General features: G+C 45.5%; 1 protein-coding gene across 1 annotated transcript in view; it reads right to left on the reverse strand.

Moving 5' to 3' along the window:
• The window catches only part of LOC148506847 (uncharacterized), a 119549-nt gene that overhangs the window by 83997 nt on the left and 11078 nt on the right, over positions 1–24474 (reverse strand). Inside the window, exon 2 of the mRNA XM_088446091.1 lies at positions 5536–5931. Coding sequence (XP_088302217.1) covers positions 5536–5931 — 396 coding nt within the window. The remainder of the gene's footprint in view (positions 1–5535; positions 5932–24474) is intronic.

Consider the following 24474-nt stretch of genomic DNA (forward strand, 5'->3'; position numbering starts at 1 on the left):
CTGACTTTACTAAAAGTTTTCTGATTGTGAAGGCTTTAAAGGGTTGGGCACGGGTCTCCCGGCCAGTAGCTGACCTTAGGAGACCTGTGGACGCTCATCTGCTTCCGGCAGTATTAGGGGCGGTTCTCGGAGTGGCTCTTACTGCGTATGAGGCGGTCCTGATTCAAGTGGTGTTTTCAGAGGCTTTTCACGGCACCTTGAGGGTATCGGAGCTGGTGGCATCATCCAAATGGGTTGATGCCGCCATGCTCCTCTCGGATATCCTGGTCAGTGAGAGGTCTGTTCTCTGTAGGATTCGGCGGTCAAAGACCGACCAGACTGGTAGGGGTGGGTGGATCTCGTTGGGTCCATCTAGGTACGAACAGATCTGCCCCGTGGCACTAGCTATGCGGTATGAGTTATTGCGGCCGGATGTTCCTGGTTCATGACTCATGCATATGGACAGGACTCCGCTTACCAAATACCAGTTTGGTTGGTTTTTGAAGAGGTGTGTATCAGTTTTAGGCCTCCCGCCTCAAGATTTTGGTACACACTCGTTTCTGATCGGAGCCGCAACTTCGGCGGCAGCTGCGGGTTTCTCGGCATCAGAAATTAAGGCCCTAGGACGTTGGAAATCGGATAGTTATAAAGGTTACATTCGACCTAGGCGTGAAGGCCCTTTGTTTTAAAGTCATTTCACAGTCTGTTCCGGTTACGTTTATATTTTATGCTTGCCTGGTTTTTGTCTTGTCTCATGTACTGTCCTGTCTTGTCTGTTACCCCTGTCCGTCCTACTCGGGATTAGCTACTCGCCATTGCTGGCAATGGGAGTCTTGAGGGATTTTACAATTTTTACCTGAACTGACGGATTCAATTCGGCTATTCTCAATCATTTAATTAGGCCATAGTCCATCCCTCAGCAGGTTTTTATTTTACCTCTTGCCGAGTTCACCTGTTTTTTCCCAATTCCCCCCCACCCATTCTTCCCCTTTGTGTCTTCTGTTTGTCTCAGCCACTTCAAATAGTAAAGTCGGCGACCAATAGAAAATTTTTCTTTTTGGCAGATACTCACTTATGTTCTATCAGATCCCACTAATACACCATAAAATTTTATTGTTTTATGACAATTACTAATTTTTTATTTACTGCTTTCCTCCACCTTTAGGATTGCTCTTTGACACGCAGGAAATTTGGGTTATAGGCCACTCATATATTTTCTGGGCTGCTAGGTTTGAGTTCAGATCAAGCTCCAATTTTTGAATATTCAGCTAGGGTCCGTTGCATAGGTTCCAGAGGTATGAGATGGCATTCCTTTTGTCCTAAACTGTTAGAGTATGCAAGGCTTTTTGGTAGGCCACGTATTTTGGTGGCTTATTTAGGAGGCAACGACTTAGGGCAGAGGTCCACTGTAGAATTACGAGTTGATATTGTCAACGATTTGGCGAGGGTGCTATCGGCCTGGCCCTTGTGTAAATTAATTTGGTCTTGCATTGTACCTCGACAGGTCTGGCGTGGGGTTAGGAGTTTTCCTGCTAATGACGAAGCTAGGAAGAAACTTAATTTCGCAGTTGCCAAATTTGTGATGGCCAATTATGGCCGTTTCATTTACCATAAGAACATTCAATTTCGATTTAGTTATATGTATAGACCTGATGGAGTTCATTTAACAGAGGAGGGTTGGTCATTGTTTATTGGGGATCTTTTTGAGGAGTTGGCGTTATTGGGGTAGTACTTGGTATGGTGGCGGTGCAGCGGTTCTATAAGCAGAACCTTGCTGTGGCGGGAAAGAACGGCAGGTCGCCAGTCCGGGTGCAATTATGATTTAAGGGCGCTCCCTTCGTTGACTGGTAGTTGGCTGTACCAACCTAACGGGGGGCAGTATCACCACCTAAACGGGTGGGAAGTCAAGATGGGGGTGAGCGTTACCTTTTGTTGATGATATGAGTTACATGGTTATGTGTATGCACTCTGGGCGATCTACGCCTGCTATGCCTTTTGTTGTTTGTGTGTGGGCATAGCAGATCTGGCTGATTTCTGGCCGTCCTTTCTTTGCCACCATACATCCTTAAATAAATAATAATTATTATTGCTCCAATAAATCGCCATCAAGTTATCTGCCAAATCCACGTCTCAGTGTCTTTATTTTATGTTAGTATGATAAGTGGTATGCACACATGACAACACCTCATCCGATAGAAGGTTTAGAGAAACCGAAAGATTGCATAAGAAAAGAGGTGTTTTAAACCTCTAGGATGGGGGCAGGCATGTATGCAAATTACTTGTGGGAGTTAGCCTATGGCAAGCAGGGGCGGGTTTGTAACAGGAACATTATATAGTGGGATAAAAGTGTGGGCCAAAGCCTCTTTGTTCCAGATTCCCCACCCTCCCTCCCCTATAAATTTTGGTATGTTGTGGGTTTGGTTTTGGGTGGCGGGAAAGAACGGCAGGTCGCCAGTCCGGGTGCAATTATGATTTAAGGGCGCTCCCTTCGTTGACTGGTAGTTGGCTGTACCAACCTAACGGGGGGCAGTATCACCACCTAAACGGGTGGGAAGTCAAGATGGGGGTGAGCGTTACCTTTTGTTGATGATATGAGTTACATGGTTATGTGTATGCACTCTGGGCGATCTACGCCTGCTATGCCTTTTGTTGTTTGTGTGTGGGCATAGCAGATCTGGCTGATTTCTGGCCGTCCTTTCTTTGCCACCATACATCCTTAAATAAATAATAATTATTATTGCTCCAATAAATCGCCATCAAGTTATCTGCCAAATCCACGTCTCAGTGTCTTTATTTTATGTTAGTATGATAAGTGGTTTGCACACATGACAACACCTCATCCGATAGAAGGTTTATGCTAATTTGAAATTCTGGTTAGCTGAGAGGGTCCGTACTTCTGCAGGCAGGAAACCGCGCTGCCCATTCATTTTATGCCAGCCGCCACAGTCATCATTAGGATCAGCACCAGCCCCATGCTACAGTAGGTGCAAGAGATCTGTCAGACACAGGCTTCCCTTGTCCTTATACACATCTAGCACCGAGTGCTAGCTACATGCACATGACACTCCTATGAACTCCAACAAGTCAGGGCAGTTCAGTGTGTGCTAGCATTGTCACCGTCCTGTTCCCACCCGGAAATGTCCCATTTTATGGACAAACAGATCCATGGGCCTGATTCACTACGGATCACTATTGCAATCGTAGCTGCAATTACACACGCAGATCTGCTGCGAAAATATGCTAATGACAGCTATCGCACTGCCAGCATAGAGATGCACACTACCGCTATCTCACGTCAGTAATACCTTGCAATCCACCGTATACATCGGGAACATCGAGTAACATCGACCCCTTACACACAATTACAACAGGACAGACCTTACTCAGACATTGCTAACCTCGTGCATGCAGTGAGTACACAAGCTGTGTATGCCATCACATTGGCTTATTTATGCACTCCCAAGTAACGGCGTTCAAACGGCCAGGCACGCCTGCATTTCTCCAACCACTCCCCTATCACCACCCCCAAACACTGACCTGTCATCACTCACTCTGCAATGGTTTTTTATCTGCGTGAGTGATCACAGAGCAATCGCAATTCTAACTCACACACGTGTCTGTGTACGCCATCGCAATAGTGATCCATGCTGAATCAGGCCCCATGTCCTGTCTGATTCAGAATAGGCCGGACATAAGCAAAAATGTGCAAGCTCATATCTGTGCTTGTGCTATATGCAAACACGCGTCATTTACGTCCATGCACAAAAATAAGTGTGACACAGAATTAAGACAGAATGCATTTCATATGCAAGAAGTAAGATAAACACCTGAGCCAGGGAGTGCCTGACTACGGGCTAGTGAGGGTTAATGCCTTAGGTAGATGGTAGTGTTATGGGATGGGTTGAGTTGGGTTAGCCTATAGGAGTGATGCAATGGGGTGGTGTTTTATGGCCATTTTATAAAGTTTTGGAGTAGCCATTTTAGGGATATCTTCCTGGTTGGTTTGTTCCCCTCCCTCCCTCCCTGTTTGTGTTGAATAGCTTGGTGTCAGCTTTGGTGGTTGGCGGGAAAGAACGGTTGCAGTCGCCATCTGTTTATGGAGCTTGAGATGCTCTCCCTCCCCAATACATGGCTTAGGCTGATTCTTCCCTACTGGTGTCAGCGGCACCATCATTCCTGTTGGGTCTCATGTTGTGTCATTGAAGTGGGAGGTGGATACTTTGGGTGTGGTAATGGGCTGGCTGATCACCTCACATTTTGATTGGGTGGAGTATGGAGTGGCAGTTGGTGGATCTTGCATTGTGGGGCTGTTCTTTCGGTGTCACCATACTTTGTCTGTCTTTCCTTCTTCTTAGATTACTTAGTTTAATTAGATTTAATTGATATTAGTTTAACTAGATTAGATAAATAAAGATGACCTTCCTTTCCCCTTATACAAGTCTCAGTGACGTTATTGCAATATTGTTATTGTTTATTGGGTTTACACTACACTGGGAGTAGGTGAACATTGATCTGGCAATAGGGAGTTTATGAGCCCCATAATGTAGACTCAATGATCCCATGGTATGTTTAGGTTTCAGAGACTCTCACACCCCCCTTCCTCCTTTTATCTCTCTGTACCTTTCCTAAACTAAACTTGAAAATCATCTTGAGATTTAAGCAAGCAGAAATATGATTTTATCTTTTTCTAAAACAACACAATATATGCAGTACTGTAAATGGCTGCAGTACTGTAAGTGGCTGCAGTACTGTAAGTGTATGCAGTAAATTGTGATAAAAAACGAGAGCCCATAAATTGCCAATGGGGTGGCAGATGCTATGAGGGTCACCTAGATAAATCTCCAATCACTGAACATTAATCCGAAATGCAAAAGAGCAAACGGGAAGCAGTCGGGAAGCCAATGGACAGAATCCCAGCCGCCGGCTTCCCGACTGTCTAATCCCGGCAAGGGCTAAATGACAGGCATCAAAATCCTGACACCTGTCATTTTAACTATGCCGGGAGCCTGACACCCGGCTTACCGATCGAAGGTAAGCCGGGCGCCACGTGTGGACAGCCGCGGGGGGGGAGGGTTAGGTTTAGGGTTCCCGGGGGGACTTATGGTTAGGCATCCCCCGGGAGTTTAGGGTTAGGGTAGGGGAAGGGAGGGTTAAGCACCCCTGGGGGGGGGTTAGTGTTAGGCACCCCTCCGGGGGACTTAGGTTTAGGCGGCGGGGAAGGGGGGGTTAGGTTTAGGCACTTAGAGGGGGGATTAGGGTTAGGCACCCCTAAGGGAGGGTTAGGATTAGGGTGGAGAATAGGGTTAGTCAATACTTACCTCTCGACGATCGGGATTTTCACTGCTGCCGGGATGCAGCTGTCGGGATTTGATCCGCGGCCAGTGGTAAATCATACTAAATCGGAGCAAACACAGGAGCAACAATCACAGCTAAGACAATGGATACATCGGTGAATGATCTTTTAAGAACATAATTATGATACATTGTAATAAAGTAAAATAATACAATAGATATATATGTTTTGAATGACAGGGTTATCCCCTTATCCTCTCTTACCTCTCACTGTGATGTCAGTGCCTTCAGGGCTCTGCCACACTTCCTTAATCTTATTATGAACGATGATTTGCACACGGCAGCAATACTGTTTGCTATCCTCGCTCCGTAAGTCACTTATAGTAACGGATGCATTCCTGTGTTCTGTATGCAGTATTACAGATAATCTTCCTTTATAGCCAGGGGCTGAGAACATTTTCAAACTGTTGTAAATTTCATCGTTTTCAGTTCCACAATATGTATCTTTAGCTGCTTTTACTGCGATATGCAAGGATGAGTTTCCGTCTTCACTCAGTGGGTACACAAAGCCGCAGGAGAAGGTGATAGATTCTCCTATTGCTGCCTCTGATGCTATGGGCTGGTGCATGCAGATTTGTCTTGCAGATACAGGTGTCTGACCTTTAACACAATAGCAAAAAGACAAACGTCAACCATTGAGAAAAAATAAATAGATTTCTATGTTAGTTGCGTTACATATGAACATGAGGACCCTGGGCCTGGTTATGCGTCAGGTGCAGTATCGGCCATGTTTGTGTCTTATGCTAATGTCACTAAAAAGCTTATCCCTGGTGTCAAGCTGTGTCTCCCAATGGGCAAGGACTGAGATGTCCACTCACCACCTTCAGATCATGCTTGGTGCGTTTTAGTATGCACCATCGAAACTTGCAGCAGCCCTATTGCCGGTGCACATTATCCTTCAATGTGATCAGTAAAGAGTCTGTGTATTCAGCCACTATCAGCAATACACCCCTTACCAACCCATAAAACTCCCATTAGATGCCATGCAGCTGTTTAGCGACCTCCCTGTCATCACCCAGTCACCACCCACGAATGCCCCCATGCATTTCTAATACACTTGGACCATGGACGCAGATCCTGGCCTTGCCACTGCCAGAAAACAGGGGCAACATGTCCCCATTTCCGTGAACATAGGCCGCCCCCGCCCCGTTAATGCCTCAGCCTGTCAATCTGGAAGAGGCATATGGGGTCTGCGTACGATCATACAGGACCTGTTTTGAACATGTACATAACTGGACCTGTGTAGGATCAGATTCCCATACACTGCTCTGGATCAGGCCTTATGCCTGCCACCTCCAAAGGCCCCCGCTCTGCTCTTCTTATTAGGGGGTTGATTCTGAATTGGCCATATTTGTGGCTGTGGCCACCCACTTACTAGCCCATACTAATGCCACACTCGGTCCGTATATACGGAACAAGCATTCACCCACTATTTTCCCTTCTGCAACCCCAATCATCATCATTAAATGGACTTGCACCCACTCCAAGCTGGGTGCACAAAATCCACCTTAAACTGGCGTCGCATCTCCATCCATGCGCTACAGAGGTCTGTGCATATGCCCAAGACTCCCCCACTAGAAGGTTCCCTGCATCCACACATTCACCACCCAGTTATCATCCAGGATTGACCATTTCACAGAATAAATCATCTATTACCAGATGGATCAATCCGTTGGCACTTGTGAACTCTGTCTGTGTGTGTGTGCAACGTCCCTGGCGCAGTTGGTGATTTCCTTCTGCTGAACATGCGCAGCATGCAGATCTGCCCACTACTCATTTGTGTTAGACTCATACTTGCCAACATTCTAATTCCCCTTCCCAGGATAAGGCCCGAAGAGGTGATTCTGTGACATCTTCAGGGGCGGGGCCGGACTATATACGTCATTAGGCCCAGCCCCACCACTGGAAAAATACCTCGATCCGTGGGTCTGCGAGCAGGGGATGGGGCTAAATGAAGCGATTCACGTAATTTTAGCCCCTCCCCCTAGACATGGACCCAAAAATTTGCCATAAAATCTGCCCATCCTGCCCACTTCACTAGGAAGTGGGCAAAATGTGGGAGATATGCCTACTCTTCCGGGGGTGCGTGGGGGGGGCTACCCGAAAAATCGGGAGCCTCCCGCGACTTCCGGGAGAGTAGGCATGTATGCTTAGACTATGTGTGGGGACCAGTGCATGCAGTTATTCCCCTTTTGCACTTCACTCTTCATGCACTATGGGCTGATTCTGCACGGGTCGCACGCACCCGCTAGCTGTGAAAATATGCTAATGGATGCAATCACACGGTAACCGCAGCACTATACCAAGATGCCCATCACTGTATAAAGCTGCCCACTTCCCACGACATGCATCCGCAAGTCAGCGAAAACATCGGTAACAACAGAACCATTCGCACAGTTGTGGGTGACCTGACCCTACTGCACAAACTGCTAAACTTCCTGTCGCCATCTAGACCTCTGCCAGCGTATACAATCATAGGGACTTATTTATGCACACCCCCATAACGGCGTTCAAACGCACAGGCATGCCGACCACCCGCTCTCTCCACCCCCAAATGGTCACTTCCTGTCAATCACTATGTTGTTGGACTGTGTGCTCACTGTGATCACTTGCCAATCGCAGCGGCCGGCTCGCGCTCGAGCACTGCGCTGCATGCGCATGCGCAGAGCACAAACATTGACCGGCTGTGTGCGAACGCAGCCGTGTGATCCAAGCTGAATAGGGCCCATTATCCCATGCAATTTCAATGAGCTGGGACCTCAGAGATCACTGTACAGGGTGAGGCTGGGGGCTGTACAGCAGTTCACAGAGCACTAGGCAAGCCCTCAGTGTGACGATAAGGGGGCATGATGCATGGTCACTCCCCCAAAATGTGCACAAGAGGGGGTTGTCCTTGCACGTCATGAGGAACACAACATTCCCGACCCCGTCCTCCCCAAGGTTGGAAGTTAGGCATTCTTCTGTGGACTTTTACACAGAGATTAGTAATGTGCATTTGACATAGCAATTTATTGTATGTAATCTTTAACTCCCACTTGGCCAGACTGTCCCAAGTTTTTTCTAACATATCAGACCATTAAAATATTCACATAGATAGTTTTTTAGGAGCTGATTGTGCAGACATTGTAAGAAGAAAGTGACCCATCTACAGTACTTCTATTAATGTGTTAGTTAGGCATACAATAAGGCAGGGGCGTTTCTAGAGAGGAGGGGGCCCGTGTGTAGTCTCCGACACGGGCCCCCTCCCTTCCGCCAAGCAGCCGGCAGCCAATCTGCTCCCAACTGCCATCTCACAGGCTGTGTTTGAAAAATGACAGTTAGGAGCTGATTGGCTGGCACCTTATCACTTTTCACTCTGTCTCCTAAAACTGCTTAGTAAATAGGCCCCTTAGGGCCTGATTCAGAGCTGGACGCTAATGTGTACGCAGCCGTACATTCCCATGCTCGCAGCTGTGATAATACGCTAATGTTAGCAAAGATCTCCCGAGCATAAAGATGTCCCACTTCTGCCTTTGTACTTGCATGCGCAATCGCATGCACGCATAAATATCAGTAACATTGAAGGACATTGGCAGACATTTTACCCTTAGCCTAGGGAGCTTTTCTGACACACAGGGCAGCGTATGCACTTGCTGTGGCTAATTTATGCACGCCCACGTAACGGTGGTTCAAACGCCCAGGCACGCCTGCGTTTCCTTAACCACACCCCCGTCAAAACCCCCAAATGATCACTTCCTGTCAATCAATCTGTAATGGGCCTCCGTGGTCTGCGGGCATGCACAGCGATCACTGCAGAACCGCACATCTGCCTTTGCGCACTGCGATGCATAGGCACGTGCAATGGCAAACAATTGCTCAATCCGCATGCGAATTGCAATAGCGCCCACCTCTGAATCTGGCCCTTAATTCACATAGGCATGTAGCTAGGTTTGTCAAAGAAAACAGAGAAAATAAGCTAAAATTATAATTTAATTAAATTTGAAAAAGATTTCCAAGGCTCACGGGTACAAAAATACTTTACATACATTTACACACAGATCATAATGCAAATTCGGTTTCAAGAAAATAAAAGAGTAAAAATCAGAGACTTTGGATCACTTACAATAAGACCTTTATCTCTGTTCTGCAGGAGATCACAGGAAAGTTAGATTGGTGCATCTAAGCCCTACGGCTTCTCCCACATAAATAAACAACACACTACAGGGGGTAAATTTACTAAGAATCGAGATTGTCCTAATTTGCAAAGAGATTAATCTCACTGTAATTCGCCTGAACTCGGGTGATTTTTTCGGTTTGTTGTTTTATCAAGACCTTGGATGCTACGGAGAGCAGCTCCAGGATGTAGGTGAGTGTAGGATTTTTTTTGTAGGTCATTCCACACGGATTTCTACATTGGAGAAGAGGACCGACCGGCTGGTACAGGTAAGTATGTATGATGATTGAGATATGTGTGTAATAAACTTGTACTATATACGGTGCATGTGTTGTGTCTTTATTTAACTATTTATTTTACAGTGGAGGTACGGGTGCCGGCCGCCTGCTGGCACCTGTAGTTACACAAGTGCCAAAGAGCAGGCATGCTGGCACCTGACGTTCCACTGTAAAATACATAAGTTTACTTCTATTGTACTCTTTATTACCCCCGTACCCACAGCCCAGGGGTGCGGGGAAGAGCCCCGGGCTTCAGGAAAAAACCTGGAGTTTCGGGAGAGGGGGGACCCCTGTTTCCAGGGGTCCCCACCTCCCCTGAGATCTCCGGTTTCACCTGACCGGCTTGGGGTGTTAATGCTTTGGCCCTGCAGACCAGGCAATAGGGTCTCCTGGATGTGGCATTACACCCCGGTCGGTTTGGGTCCGGTGCTTGTTTTAAATATAGGGGGGACCCCTATGCATTTTTTTCCCCCTATATTTAAAACCAGCACTGGCCCTGCAGCCTGGGGCTGGTTCCTAACCCTATTCGTTTTGTTCCCAGTCATTTTAGGAACCAGGACTGGCTGACAAGTCTGGGGCTGGTTATGCTTTTGGGGCAGATCCTACGTCTTTTTAAGAAAAAAAAATAACCATAGTTTAACTATTTACAGGCAGAAACATACACAAATCACAATGATTTGTGTATGTTTCTGCCAAACTCGCAGCTCAGGAGGTAGAGAGTTTGAAAAGTGAGTTTAGCAGAGAGTTTGCTGTCATCTCATCCGAGCTTGTCATCTCGATTCTTGGTAAATTTGAGAGATGTATCTTTTCGGTGAAAAGTACTTCCGAGTTGTCCTGGTGGTGAGTTGATTCGAGTTTTACGAGTGAGAAGAGAGAAATCTCTCTGTAACTCACCCGACTTTGCCTTTAGTAAATTTGCGAGATGAAAATCATTCCTAAGCTCAACAGAAATTGGCATCTCAACCAATCATGAATCTTACCAAATGTACCCCAAGGTCTCTCTGTCCTTTATCCTGCAAAATGGGTAGTTACAGATGCCTATTCTCTGGAAGAATTTGGTGAAGATGTAAATGTTTCCACTGAGCATCACACTAAGGGGTACATTTTCTTAGACTCGTTATGGTCCCGATTTGTCCCGCGTTTCTTTTTCATTTTAAAAATCGGGAATTTACCAAGCTCCTGGTTTTGACAGGATTGTTTTGTTTGATGGTGTATTTGATCGATCCTGTTCATGTTGAAGCCCCAAATTCCCTGCCTGACTTTTTCTCCCGAACAAGCAGCCTGTACATATCAGTGAAATATGTGCAGGCTGCTTGTTTCTTTTTTTATATGTTAACGGTTAATTTTTATTACAAAATTGAAGTTGGGTCCCCCTTCCAAAGCATAACCAGCCCCGGACTGGTCAGCCATTCCTGGTTCTGAAAATGACGGGTAACAAAATGTGTAGGTGTCATGGGTGAAAGAGGACTTGGACCCGGAGTGGAACCAGGAGAGGTTTTCAGGGCAGATTGCTGGTACTGGAAGGATGCAGGTTTCAGAGGGGTATTATTCATGAGTGGCCCGCTGGCAAGTGGTGATCTAGATGGAAGTATACCCAATAGGTACGCAGGGTACAGACGTCTGGTAACCAGATGACTGGGGAGAAGCACAGACTGTTTGGATATCAGCTGAAGTTCCCCTAGGGGTGGTAGCCTGGAGTAGCACTGCTGTCACACAGAGGTCTGACGAGGGTGACTGGAGTCTGGAGCAAGCAGGGTCTGAGGATACCAGCTAAGAACAGGTAACAGCAAGGGAGCACAGAGAACTTGTACCCAGCTTTCACTGGGATTAATGTTGCATTGGCAAAGAAAGGTCTGCTTAGCAGCCCTTAAATACCAAAGGAAGTGCATGGTTGCTAGGATTCCTGATAATGCTCTGGCTGCAATGGCTGAAATGAGTCACCTGATGAAATCAGGTGGTGCCCATGTTGTGCTGCAGCTCTGCCTAAAATGACCAAAATTTACACCTACATTCAGGACTTTGTGCCTGCGTGACCCTGAGGTATGCAGCACTGACCTCCAGATGCCCCCACCCCCACCAGAGAGACCACACCACAGCATCCGAACAGGTAAGGCTCGCTGGCCCCAGACACACACAGCCCTGGTCATGACAGTAGGATTCCACCATAATTTAGGAACCAGCACCTGGCTGCAGCACAAGTCCTAGTTTTAAATATAGAGGGAATAAAATGTGTAGGGGTAATGCGACAGCCAGGACACCATATTACCGGGTCTCCATGGCCAAAGCATTCACATCCCAAGCTGGTCAGCTTAAGCCGGGAATCTCAGGGGAGGTCACAACGAACCCACACGTGGGTCCCACCAATGAGCAGCCACTACATGCAAAGCATCCTCTGATTGGCTGGTGGCCCATGGGATTTCCGGAAGCGGCCCGTCGGCTGTCATTCGCGAAGTATTGCTATGTGTGACAACACACATAGCAATACTTTTCTGTATGGGTTCAGTTTTTTTGTTTGTTATGTTGCCAAGTATGGGGATGCTACAGAGAGCAGCGCGAGGATGGAGGTGAATATCTTTTTTTCAGGCACACCCATTGGATTCTACATGAGACAAGGGGACAGACCAGCTGGTAGTAAGTATGTGTGAATGGGATAGGTAGGTATGTAATAAAGCTGTACTATTTATGGTGTGTGTGTTCTGTCTTTTTTAACTATTTATTTTACAGTGGGGGTACAGATGCCGGCCACCTGCTGGCACTTGTAGTTCTACAAGTGCCAAAGAGCAGGCATGCTGGCACCTGTAGTTCCACTGTAAAATACAATAGTTTTCAACTATTTAACACATTATTACCCCAGTACCCACAGCCCAGCTGACCAGCTTGGGGTGCGAATGCCTTGGCCATGGAGACCGTGTAATAGGGTCTCCTGGCTGTGGCATTACACCCCGGTCGGTTTGGGTTTGGTGCTGGCTTTAAATATAGGGGGACTCCTACGCAATTTTTCCCCCCTATATTTAAAACCAGCACTGGCCCTGCAGCCTGGTGCTAGTTCCTAAATTACGGTAGAACCCTACTATTTTTGTTCCCAATAATTTTAGGAACCAGGACTGGCTGACAGGTCCGCGGCTGGTTATGCTTTTGGGAGGGGATCCCACTTACATTTTTTCATAAAATGAACCCTTAAAACACACTTTTCATTATTAAACATACACAAATCACACTGATTTGTGTATGTTTGATGGAATCTGACAGCTCAGGAGGTGGTGCATTTGAAACTTCTATTTAGTCCCCAATTTGGCTGTAAAAACGGATAAATATAGCAAAACAAATAATGGTAAACTCCTGCTTTAGGCTGAAGTGAATGAAAAGTACTTCTGATTTGAGACGATGGTGAATTAATTTCTAGTGATCAAAATGTCCGAATTTGTGGCATTAAAACACTTGATTTCAGCCCCAAAAGATGATAAAATTACTTGAGTTTAATAATAGTAAATTCTAGATAAGCAAAAAAGTTATATTTTCACCTGAGATAGTAATCTCGGACCAGCACGAATCGTAGTAAATTTACCCCTAATTCTCTTGATAGGGGTCAGATTGCTTAGGCAAGGAGAAGTGGGGGATTTTGATCACTACTTTAAGTAATCTTTGATACCAGTTTCACATAGCTAGTTCCCTAAGAAGTGGAACTGTCATATCTTTAAGTGGTTAGAAGACAGATTGCTTGCCAAAATGGGAATTGCAGCATTACTCAGGACAGGAGATCTGGGTTTTGGGGATTTACAATCCTGGACACTCCAGACTGCAGTGGTCGTAAACCCAAACACACAGTCTTGGAATCCAAGTACCAGATGCAGTTTACAGTATCTCCTGTGTCAGTACAATTGAGTTAAATCAGCCTTAGGGGCCTATTCATCAACACTAAAATAACGTTTTTAAGGACATTCTCCTTAAATAACGTTATTTTGGTATTCATGAACAGACTTAACACAGGAGATATCACAGATATCTCCTTGCTAAGTTCCCCTGCGTTAATTTCCACACTACCCATACATTAGTATGGGGATGTGGAAATTGTGGTATTCATCAAATTCCGAAAATTATAAATTTTCGGAATTTGATGCAGTTACTATTCGCCACTGTGAGGTGGCGAATAGCAGAATCCACTTACCTGTATCAGCATGTGCAGGTCCCCCGACGAGTCCCTCCGGCGCTCTGCTCCGTCCTCAGGCTCCGGAGGCTGGTCTGTCATGTGTGCTCCCCAGCAGAGCACAAGAAAGTTTACAAAAAGAAAAAAAAATGTTTTTTTTTTCTAATCTGTCATGTGGTCTGCTGGGAACCACATGACAGACCAGCAGGACGGAGCCGGAGGCTGCTGCGTGGACAGGTAAGTCGGGGGGGGGGGAAGGTGAGCGGGGTGGGGTCGGGGGGGGTACAGAAACTTAACGCATCTGTAGGCAGTGCTGCTGTACAGAGCTGTCATTTTATCAGATACTTTACTGTACATCTGGGCACATTTATCAATAGAAGAGAAACCAAATTTTTGGATCTGGATTTAAAAAATAAAAAAAAAATCATAAAAACTGCTAAAATCACATAAAATGGGCCTGTTTTTGTTCCTACAGTATTATTATCCTCAATAACATTTATTACCACTCGTTTCCAGTCAATTTTGACCACCTCAGAGCTCACAATATTGATTTTTTTCATCTGGTTAAGGGCCAAAAGGTTGCATCCAGCTAGCTGGCTCAAAACTGAGTGATAAATAGAGTTGAGGACCATGCAAATATGATGGTTGGGGTAGCCCTTGAGGATTAGCCACTGGCTAAAGTAGGAGGAGTTGATACCTGATAATTGGTGCAGCCACTGGCTGAAGAATTGATAGTTGGCGCAGACACTGGCTGAAGTAAGTAGAGTTGGTACTTGATAATTGGTGCAGCCACTAGCTGAAGTAAGAATTGATAGTTGGCGTAGCCACTGGCTGAAGTAAGAAAAGTTGATACTTGATAATTGTTGCAGCCACTGGCTGAAGAATTGATAGTTGATAGTTAATTGTTGATGCAGGCTGAGTAGTAGTGGAATACAGAGCTATGATTAGGAAGGAACCAGTCCTGCAACAACCTTGAGGGCTGGAACAATTTTCTAGTCAATTTTGACCACCTCACAGCTTACAAAATTTATATTATTTTCATCTGGTTAAGGGCCAAAAAGTTGCATCAAGCTAGCTGGCTATCATGATTCCTAGGCAGAATCAAAACTGAGTGATAAATAGAATTGAGGACTGTGCAAAGATGATGGTTGGTGTACCCCTTGAGGATTGAAGAATTGATAGTTGATAATTGATACAGTCACTGACTGAAGAAGGAATTGATATTTGATATTTGGTGCAGCCACTGGCTGAAGTAAGAAGAGTTGATAGTTGATTATTGGTGCAGCCACTGGCTGAAGTAAGAAATGATAGTTGATAGTTAATTGTAGATGCAGCCTCCAGGCTGAGTAGTAGTGGAATACAGAGCTATGATTAGGAACCAGTGCTGCAACAGCCTTGAGGGCTACAACTCTTTGCTAGTTGCGGCTGTTACAGCCTTGAGGGCTGGTGAGGACTGATGACAGGTGGCCTTTGGGCTGTGCAGCAGGATGCAAACTTTGGGCCATGTAGCAACCTTGAGGGCTGAGAACCCTTGGCCAAATATCACTGTTGTGCCACTTGTGCCACCAGGTTGACACAAGCAGCAGTCCACTTGATTGTGCACACTTGACGCTGATGTGCGGCTTGTGCCGCTGGGTTGAAACAAGTGGCAGTATGCTGGCTTGTGTACACTTGACGCTGCAGTGTGGCTTGCACCGCCGGGTTGACACCATGAGCAGCACACTGGATTGCACACACTGGGTGCCAAGGTGCGGCTTGTGCTGCCTGGATGACACAAACGGCAAGTGACTGAAGTGCAGACCATGCCGCCTGGATGACACAAATGGCAGGAGCAAAACAACACAGACTGGGGAACTGGATACTCGACTTGAACAGGAGACTCACAGGAGAATCGGAAACACTTGTGAACGCTATCTCGGCACCTGAGCAATGCATCAGCAAGGTAGAAAAAGGAGGATGCATCAATCCTTTTTGCAGCAGAGGTGATGTCAGTCAGATGGCCACCCCATCAATTTGGTTGTTCAGAATTTTCTTTAAAAAAATAAAAGGGGCATGCAGGAGATGCTGTCTGTGGCCATTACAATTTCAGAACATTCAGAAATCATAAAATAAAAAATGTCAGGAACAAGGGGTCTCATTCAGAGCCGCTCGTAAGCGGCCGTTCGCTCGATCCGAGCGATGTTCGCACATCTGCGCATGCGTACGGATTGTAATACGCATGCGCGGACCAGTCAGTGCGGCTAAAAATCATTTGTTCACTATATAGCGAATGCCTGCTATTTTCAGTGACAGGAGGAGTGGGTGGTATGTGGGTGGTAACAGGGGAAGGTGCTTGAAAACGGGGAGTGGAATTCAGAACGCAGGCGTGCTTAAAGGTCAAAACGGGCGTTTTAAGGGAGTGCATAATTAAAACAGCAGCGTCATTGACTACGTCACTTGGTTTTTTAATAGTCAGAACTGCTCGCAAGATTGCGGTAGGAAAAACCAGCCACAAGAATAGCGAGCAGTTCATACACTGTTCGATGTACTCGATTAATCAAATAAATAGCGGACATGACGTATGGTGCGAGCGGCCAGGGGGCATTTTTTTCAAAATTACGACCGCAAGTTTTGTTCGCTCGTTCAGACATAGAGGCGTGAACAGGCCGCAATGAGCGAACGGTTCATTTGAATAGCCACCCCTTTTTTGTGAATGAACGACCGCAAATAGCGTCCGGCTCTGAATCAGGGCCAATGTCCCAAACAGCACATAATGCAAAGTAAATAGGTGCAAGATGGAATTGTCCTTGGGCCCTCCAACCCACCCTTATGTTATATATATGAAACAGGACATTCACAGTTTAACAAACCAATCACTTCAGTGACAGTGTCTGTCACTTGTGGCTGAAATGATTGGTTTGTTTGGACCCCAGCAAAACAAGCTGTCAATGCACAATGGACATTGTTGGCAATGATAACATACACAAACTGGCTTTACAACATAGGTAAGATCAGATGTCATCATCGTCATCGTCATCCCCAGTAGTGTGTGCATCCTCCTCTTCTTCACACAATATTAATTTGTCCCTGCTGTAAACCACTATTACAGACTCTTCTGTATTTTTTTTATTTAATTGCTGGTAAAGATCTTCCTCGTGGAATTTGTAATTAATTTTGATGAACATCATCTTTTCCACATTTTGGGGAAGTAACCTGAAAAGGTGGGCAACTTAAGTAAAGCAAAGCCAGTTTTTGTAAGAGACACCCACGTGCCACTTTTTCCTGCCAGTAGTGAAATGGACTGTCTGACATGCCTACTTGGATGCTGTCCCAAAAATAATCATCCACCATTCTCTGAATTGTGACCGTATCAGACAAAGTCATGGTAGACATGTCACTCATTGTAGGCAGTTCTTTCAGACCCAACCAGATGTCATTAGGTTTTGCTGACTGATCTGCATCACCATCAGCAGTGGGTCTTTTAGGAAAATGTAATTTTTTCCTGGCAGCCGCAGAAACTGAAGGAGATTCTGTCATGACACGTGCCGCTTGAGCTGACAGTTTTTCACCACCAGCTCTTTGCATCTTTTCAGATTTATGTCCATCGGAAAGAAAGACACAAGGTATGACTTAAACCTTGGATCAAGTATGGTCGCCAAAATATAGTTATCTGATTTCAAGAGTTTGATGACCCTTGGATCCTGGCAAAGCGAATGAAGTGCTTGATCTACAAGTCCCACATACTTAGTGGAATTACTCCGTTTCAGCTCCTCCTTCACTTTCTCCAGCTGCTTTTGCAAAAGTCAGATTAGGGGAATGACCTGACTCAAGCTGGCAGTGTCTGAACTAACTTCACATGTGGCAAGTTCAAAGGGTTTGAGAACCTTGCAAAATAGAAATTATTCTCCACTGTGCTTGACTAAGGTGCATTCCAGCTCCTTTCCCTATGTCATAGGCCATAGTGTAGCCTTGGATGGCCTTTTACTGCTCCTCCATCCGCTGAAGCATATAGAGGGTAGAATTCCACCTAGTTACTACCTCTTGCTTCAGCTGATTGCAGGGTAAATTCAACAGTACATGCTGGTGCTGCAATCTTTGACATGCAGTTGCTGAATGTTGAAAGTGTCCCGAAATCTTTCGGGCCACTGAGAGCATCTCCTGCATGCCCCTGTCATTTTTATAAAAATGTTGCACCACTAAATTAATTGTTTGAGCAAAACATGGGATGTGTTAAAATTCGCCCACATGTAATGCTTGCACAATATTGCTGGCATTGTCAGAAATCACACATCCTGAAGTGGGGTAAGCCATTTTGCAATGATTTCCCTGAGTTTTTCTGAGATGTTCTCAGCAGTATGCCTCTTAGTGAAACCGGTGATAAACAGAGTAGCCTGCCTCTGAATGAGCTGGCATTTGTTAGATGCTGTTGCTGCTGGTTGCACTGTTGGAGGCAATACACCTATCCAGTGGGCTGTCACAGTCATGTAATCTTTAGTTTGCCCTGTCCTACTTGTCCACATATCTGGTGTTAAATGGACAAGTGGGCACAATGGCATTTTGGAGGACATTAATAAGGCTTTTTTAATGTCCTTGGACAGATTGGGAATTGCTATTCTAGTGGAATCTAGAAGGGACATGGTAGCGGGGACACAGGACCTCAATTAACTGTCTAAAACCCACTGCATTAATGGTGAATACTGGATGCACATCTAACACCAGCATAGCTGTTATGGCGTCAGCAATCCGCCATGCAACTGGGTGTCTGCCGTCATACTTGCTCCACAAAGCAAAGGATTGTTTGACAGTAAATTGTTTGATTAAACTAAACTAAAAGCAGTCTTCTTCCTGGTCCCCTTCTGGGATGAAGATCCACTCACAGCAACAGCAGCAGCAGGCATAGCACTCAAGGATCCTTCTCAGGAACCACAGATAGGAGAGGAGTCAGCACTACTTTTGATCACAAAAGAGGATGTTGATGATGATGCTGTTTTAGGTGGTGGAGATTGCAGGCACTTGGATCCAGATAGAAGGGAGCAGCTAGGTGACACTGGACTGATTGTGGTAAGGTATTTTGTAGCCATAGTTTCTGAATTTGAAATACCCTTTTCAATTTTATGAATGTGCTGCAAGTGATGTAACAGGGAGGAGGTTCCTAGATGGTTACAGTTCTTACATCTACTCACTGTTACTTGCCAACTGTTATAAATGGCTTGGCAATGCTTGTCCGGAATTGGGTGGAAATAATTCCATACATGAGAAGTGGATTTTTTTGTCCTTCACCCAGGGATGGCAACAATAGGATTTTTCCCACCATGGGCAACAACTGTTGCCTGATTTACAGTTTTTACACAAACATCCCTGGCAACAACATCCTCATCATCAACAACATCCTCATCATCCTTGCTGTTATCACAAACTACATAAATATCCTCCTCATCCTCCTGGTGCAATTTCAAAGAATCATCCTCGATTTCTACATCAACATGTTGACTTGTGCTGCTCATCCCCACATTTGCAGAGGGCACACAAATGGTGGAAGGAGGATCCTCTTCAAGTACAGTTTTAGAAAAGGTTCACACATGGCAACCGTGGACACACTTGGACTCTCCTCGGGGATCTGTGACTTTTCAGAGCACAAAGTTGGTTCAGGTGTCTTATTTGTCTTAACAATTACATCAGGATAAGATAGGTGCTGGATGAGCCTAAACTTCCCCAGGACCTTCTTTGGGACCAGGCCAAGATTCAAAATTACTAATGCTGGTATGGGGGGCCCGAAAAGCCCCGCTATCCTGCCTAACACCAGCTCTTTAGCAATTTTTTCCCAGACCACCCGCGTGTGATCCCTGATGGATTATAAATCCTTACTGCTATCTGTTGGGGAAACATTTCCTAATATCGGGCTTCTGAATCCATCACTGAACCCCTCCTGCAGCAGTTTGGCATCCTCAAACTTTTGATACCTAGATAGCCACTCCAGGATCCTGCTTAGGTTAATTGGACTAATTGCTTTTGCTAGGCCCCGTTGCTGCAGGTAGCTTTTATGAATTACTAGCCCTTTTCCTAAAGCAAACCTTGGCACAGTGGTTCGCACTGCAAAATGTGCAGGTGTGCAAACAACTTGACTCGTTAAAGGCTCAGCACTTAAGATCCTGCTTTAGCATGCTAGGCCTCCCTGCCCCGACCCGCTGCCTGGCAGCACCTCTTAATGCTGAGCCGCTAGCCTGTGCTATGAGCCACACATTTAAATCTCTGGTTCCGAAATAAATGGGTTTCCCTACCTGCGCCTGCAGCCTAAAAATCCTCATCATACCTGCGCCACACAGATACCCCATACTCCTTGTACACGGAATAGATAAAATCTGTATATTTTAACATACCCATCCCCACTTCTGGGTAGGCCTCCATGTAACAGCCTGGTTTTATATGCATCTGTCTGCCTCCCTCCCCTCGTTGTAGCTCTCTCCTTGTCCCTCAACCCGGCCTCGGTTAACAAGCATATGTCCACAAAAGCCTCTTTCTCGATCTTTTTCTTCTATTGCTTTGGCAAGCACCTCGCCACTGATTTGAGCTCGCAGCCTATCACTATCCCTTCCCGCAAGAAACCTTCAGATTTCTGGTGCTGTACCTGCTCCATCTGGCTTCTGACTGCGTCCACCCCCCGGAATGCTTGCCTTCTTCTTTTTACTGTTAGCCCTCTCTATCTTCAGCTGCTCTTTTAGTACCTTACATGCTTTGTCATCCTCAGAATCTGACGAACTGCTATCCAGTGTGCCACCCCTTACTGCTGCATTAACCGTAGAATCTCCTGCAAACTTCACAATAGCATTACTAACATCATCAACACTCCCCCTGTCAAAATCAACAATATTTACATTACAGATATTACTTGTGTTCCCGTGTTCGCTGCTGGCTACGCTGGGCTTGCTGTCTGCTGCTATGACATGCGGATCCACCCTGACGGGTGTTTATTTTCTGTCAACGATGCCCTGGATAAAGAGCAGTGCTCGGTTCAGTACCAGTCATTTGACATACTGTAGCTGTCAATATGGTGCAAAGGCAGGGCAAGGGAGCCCTTATGGCAAAGTTGGACATCGAATCAGCTGTTAGGCTGTTGCCCCTGCATCCAGACAGTTTCTGGCTCATGGGTTTCCGTTTTGATGGATACTACTTCATAGACAAGTGCTTGCCCATGGGCTGTGCCATTTCGTACGCATTATTTGAGGCATTTAGCTAGTTTTTGCAGTGGTGTTTGGATGTACGCACAGGCTCAACAGCAATAGGGCATTGCCTAGGTGATTTCCTGCTGGCAGGCCCGCCGAAATTGGACCATTGCGGTCAGCTAGGTGAGCTAAAAGGCATGTTGGTAGAATTTGTCATCCCCATCGCGCAGGACAAGACAGAGGTGCCCTGGGCTGTAATATCCTATTTGGGCATTGAGATTGATGCAGAAAAGATGGAATGCAGACATCCAGTGGACAAGGTCAAGGAACTAGTGAAAGAGATATGCTATTGCACTGGGGCTAAGAAAGTCACACTAGGGCAGATGCAGTCATTATTAGGGAGACTCCACTTTGCATGCAGGGTGATTCCCATGGGCAGAATCTTTAAAAGGAGACTGGAGCAGGCCACCGATGGCGTTAGAAAAAGGCATCACTTTATACACATCTCCAAAGAACTGAAGGACGACCTGCGAGTGTGGGAGGAATTCATCCTGCAGTTCAACGGCATCAGAATGTGGCCAGTAGCAGCCCTGCACATGCTTTGGAGTTATTTATTTTACAGTGAAGTTACAGGTGCCGCATGTCTGCTGGCACTCACTGTAAAGTACAATAGTGTTACATTATTTGGCCCCCCTATTACCCCCATACTCACCACTCCAGGGGTATGGGGAAGAGCCCCGGTCTTCAGCGTAAGCCTGTGGTGCTCGGGAGAGGGGGGACCCTTCTTTGGGGGGTCCCTGACTCCCCCGAGATCATCGGCTTGCGCTGACCGACTAATGCTTTGGACCTGGAGCCCCGGTGATTGGGTCTCCGGGCTGTGGCATTATACCCCAGTCGGTTGGCTCTGGTGCTGGTCTTAAATATAGGGGGATCCCCACTTTTTTTTCCCCTATATTTAAAACCAGAACTAGTCCCTGCTGCCTTGGGTTGGTTTCTAAAATGCGGTGGAACCATACACATTTTGTTCCCCGTATTTTTAGAAACCACCACTGGCTGGCAAGCCTGGGGCTGGTTTGGCATTTGGGGGGGACCCTATGTCATTTTTTTTTTTTTACTTTTATTCTGTTTTTTTACAGGTACAACACAACGGGAATTTTCGGGAAATATTCCAGGTATCCCCCTAAAGATGTGTAGACATGGGGGATCATTATGGGTACCCCCATTTTTATCTCCTGAAGGAAGTCAGGGTTTCTAATAGCCGCGGCAGGAAATAACACCTGGCAAAGCTATTTAAAAACCCGACTTTCTTTTGCAGGCAAAAATGGGGGTACCCATAGTGATCCCCCCCATGTCTGGACATCTTTAGGGGGATCCCAGGCATATTTCCCGAAAAATCCCATGGATAATTTTTCAATGACTTATAGCAGGTGCAAAAAAGTGCAGAATCGGGGTTTAGGAGTGCAGGCTTCTAAAAAATGGCCTGTACTTTTGGGAATGCCCCCTTAAAATGAAATGTTCCAAAAAAAAGTTTAAAAAAAATTCTTGATACCCCCCCAAAAAAATTAAAAATTTTGGGGTGGAAAAAAAAAAATAGTCAAACAAAATGCCAAACTAACTAAATTAATACTGGTGGGGTCCCCAAGTATGTGGCAGGTGTTTTTTTTATTGTACAGATTATCAGCATGTGTATTTTGCTGAATTTTTAAAATGACTTTTAGGGACTTAAAAATATGCTAGTACCCATTTTCATGTACCCAAATTTGATGGGAACACTTTTAAAAATGAAAAAAAAAAACCTAAGTGCTCTTCTGAATCACTTCTTCAATGTCGGGAAAAAAAAAAAAACATCTGCGCGGCTATTTATAAACCCAAACTTTCTTCTGCAGGCAAAAACGGGGGTACCCATAGTGATCCCCAAGGTCTGGACATCTTTAGGGGGGTCCTACAATTATTTCCTGAAAATTCCCGTTTTTTTTCGCCTATACAAGTATCGCCGGGTCCCGTTTTCGACGATTTCAAATTGAATACGGGGATAAGCGGGAGCGTGCGCGATACTTTTTCGCTGGCAAAACTCTGATGTGCGGCGAAAACCTCGCTAGGTGGAAACTGTGGAGTTTTCGCTCCAAATTGAATACCCCTCTTAATGGCATTTTGTATTTACACCATTTCTGTTCAATCTGTATCTTCGATATGAAACTGTTTTTTTACTTTTTTATGGTTAATGTACTACCTATGTATGTCAAGGGCTTGAATTCATCAAACAACAGGAGATTAGCCCTTCATTATTTTGCTAAATTTAAGGCCCACATCATAGCATTACAAGAAACACACTTCATTAAGTCCCCCCCCCCTCAATTTTCTAATATTAAATATCCTTTTTGCTATATGTCCAATGGACCTTGTAAGAAAGCAGGTGTAGCTATTTTGTTATCTAACACCTGTAATTTTATATTAGAAAAACAGGTGACAGATCAGGAGGGAAGATTTTTGATCCTTATGGGGAAACTCAATGATAAGCCAGTCACTATGCCTCTGTATATGCTCCAAATACTAAACAGGTCACTAGGAAATTCTGCAATCTTTTGCAGTCTTGCTGCTATGGCTCCATTCTAGTTTTGGTAGACTTTAACATTGGTCTTAGACCCATCTATAGATAGGTCCTATTCTCAGTGCAGTAGGTGGTCCCCAACGACTAGTGATCATACTCCCACATTCAGGCGAGTACTATTAGAATAAGATCTATATAATATTTGGTGTGCAAGAAATCCCACTGTGAGAGATTATACATTTTTCTCTCACGTTCATCTTTCATATTCACGAATCAGTTTGGCCCTTTCAAACAAGTGGTCCCTGCAACATATTAAAAAGGCTTCTATCCTGCCTATAACGTGGTCTGATTCGGCCCTCAGACAATGTTGGGACGATACATCTCACAGACCTCTCCCCAGCCCATGGCATCTGGGAGACCATGTGCTCTTGAACCTGGAGGCTAAACAAACTATATCCCAGTCCCTATGCTTCTATTTGGAACTAATAAACCAGAAGATGCCTCCCTATTTCATTCTGGTAGTCCTTAAAAGCAGTAGTTAGGGGCTCAGCAATTCAGGCAGCAGCCAGACTTCATAAATCCCATTTTCTGTATGTCACCAAGCCGAAGTAGAATCTCGCTTGATAGATCTGGAGTCTAGACACAAAACATCTCCCTCTAACGACAAATTGTACTGAGAACTACTGAAAACTCTGGAAGAGTGGATTGTCTTGACATTGCAGGAAGTCCATAAAACACTTTTTAAATTGAAACAAAAATTTTATGTGCAGGATGACAGGGCAGGAAGAATGCTCGCGAGAAAATTGAGAGGGAAGTTGGCAAAGGATAGAATTAGAATGATTACAAATGTGAAGGGAATCGAAGTTTCTGACACAACAGAG

This window comes from Taudactylus pleione, unplaced genomic scaffold, assembly GCF_031769625.1.
Source record: "Taudactylus pleione unplaced genomic scaffold, aTauple2 ptg000393l, whole genome shotgun sequence".
In the NCBI taxonomy this organism is placed as follows: Eukaryota; Metazoa; Chordata; class Amphibia; order Anura; family Myobatrachidae; genus Taudactylus; species Taudactylus pleione.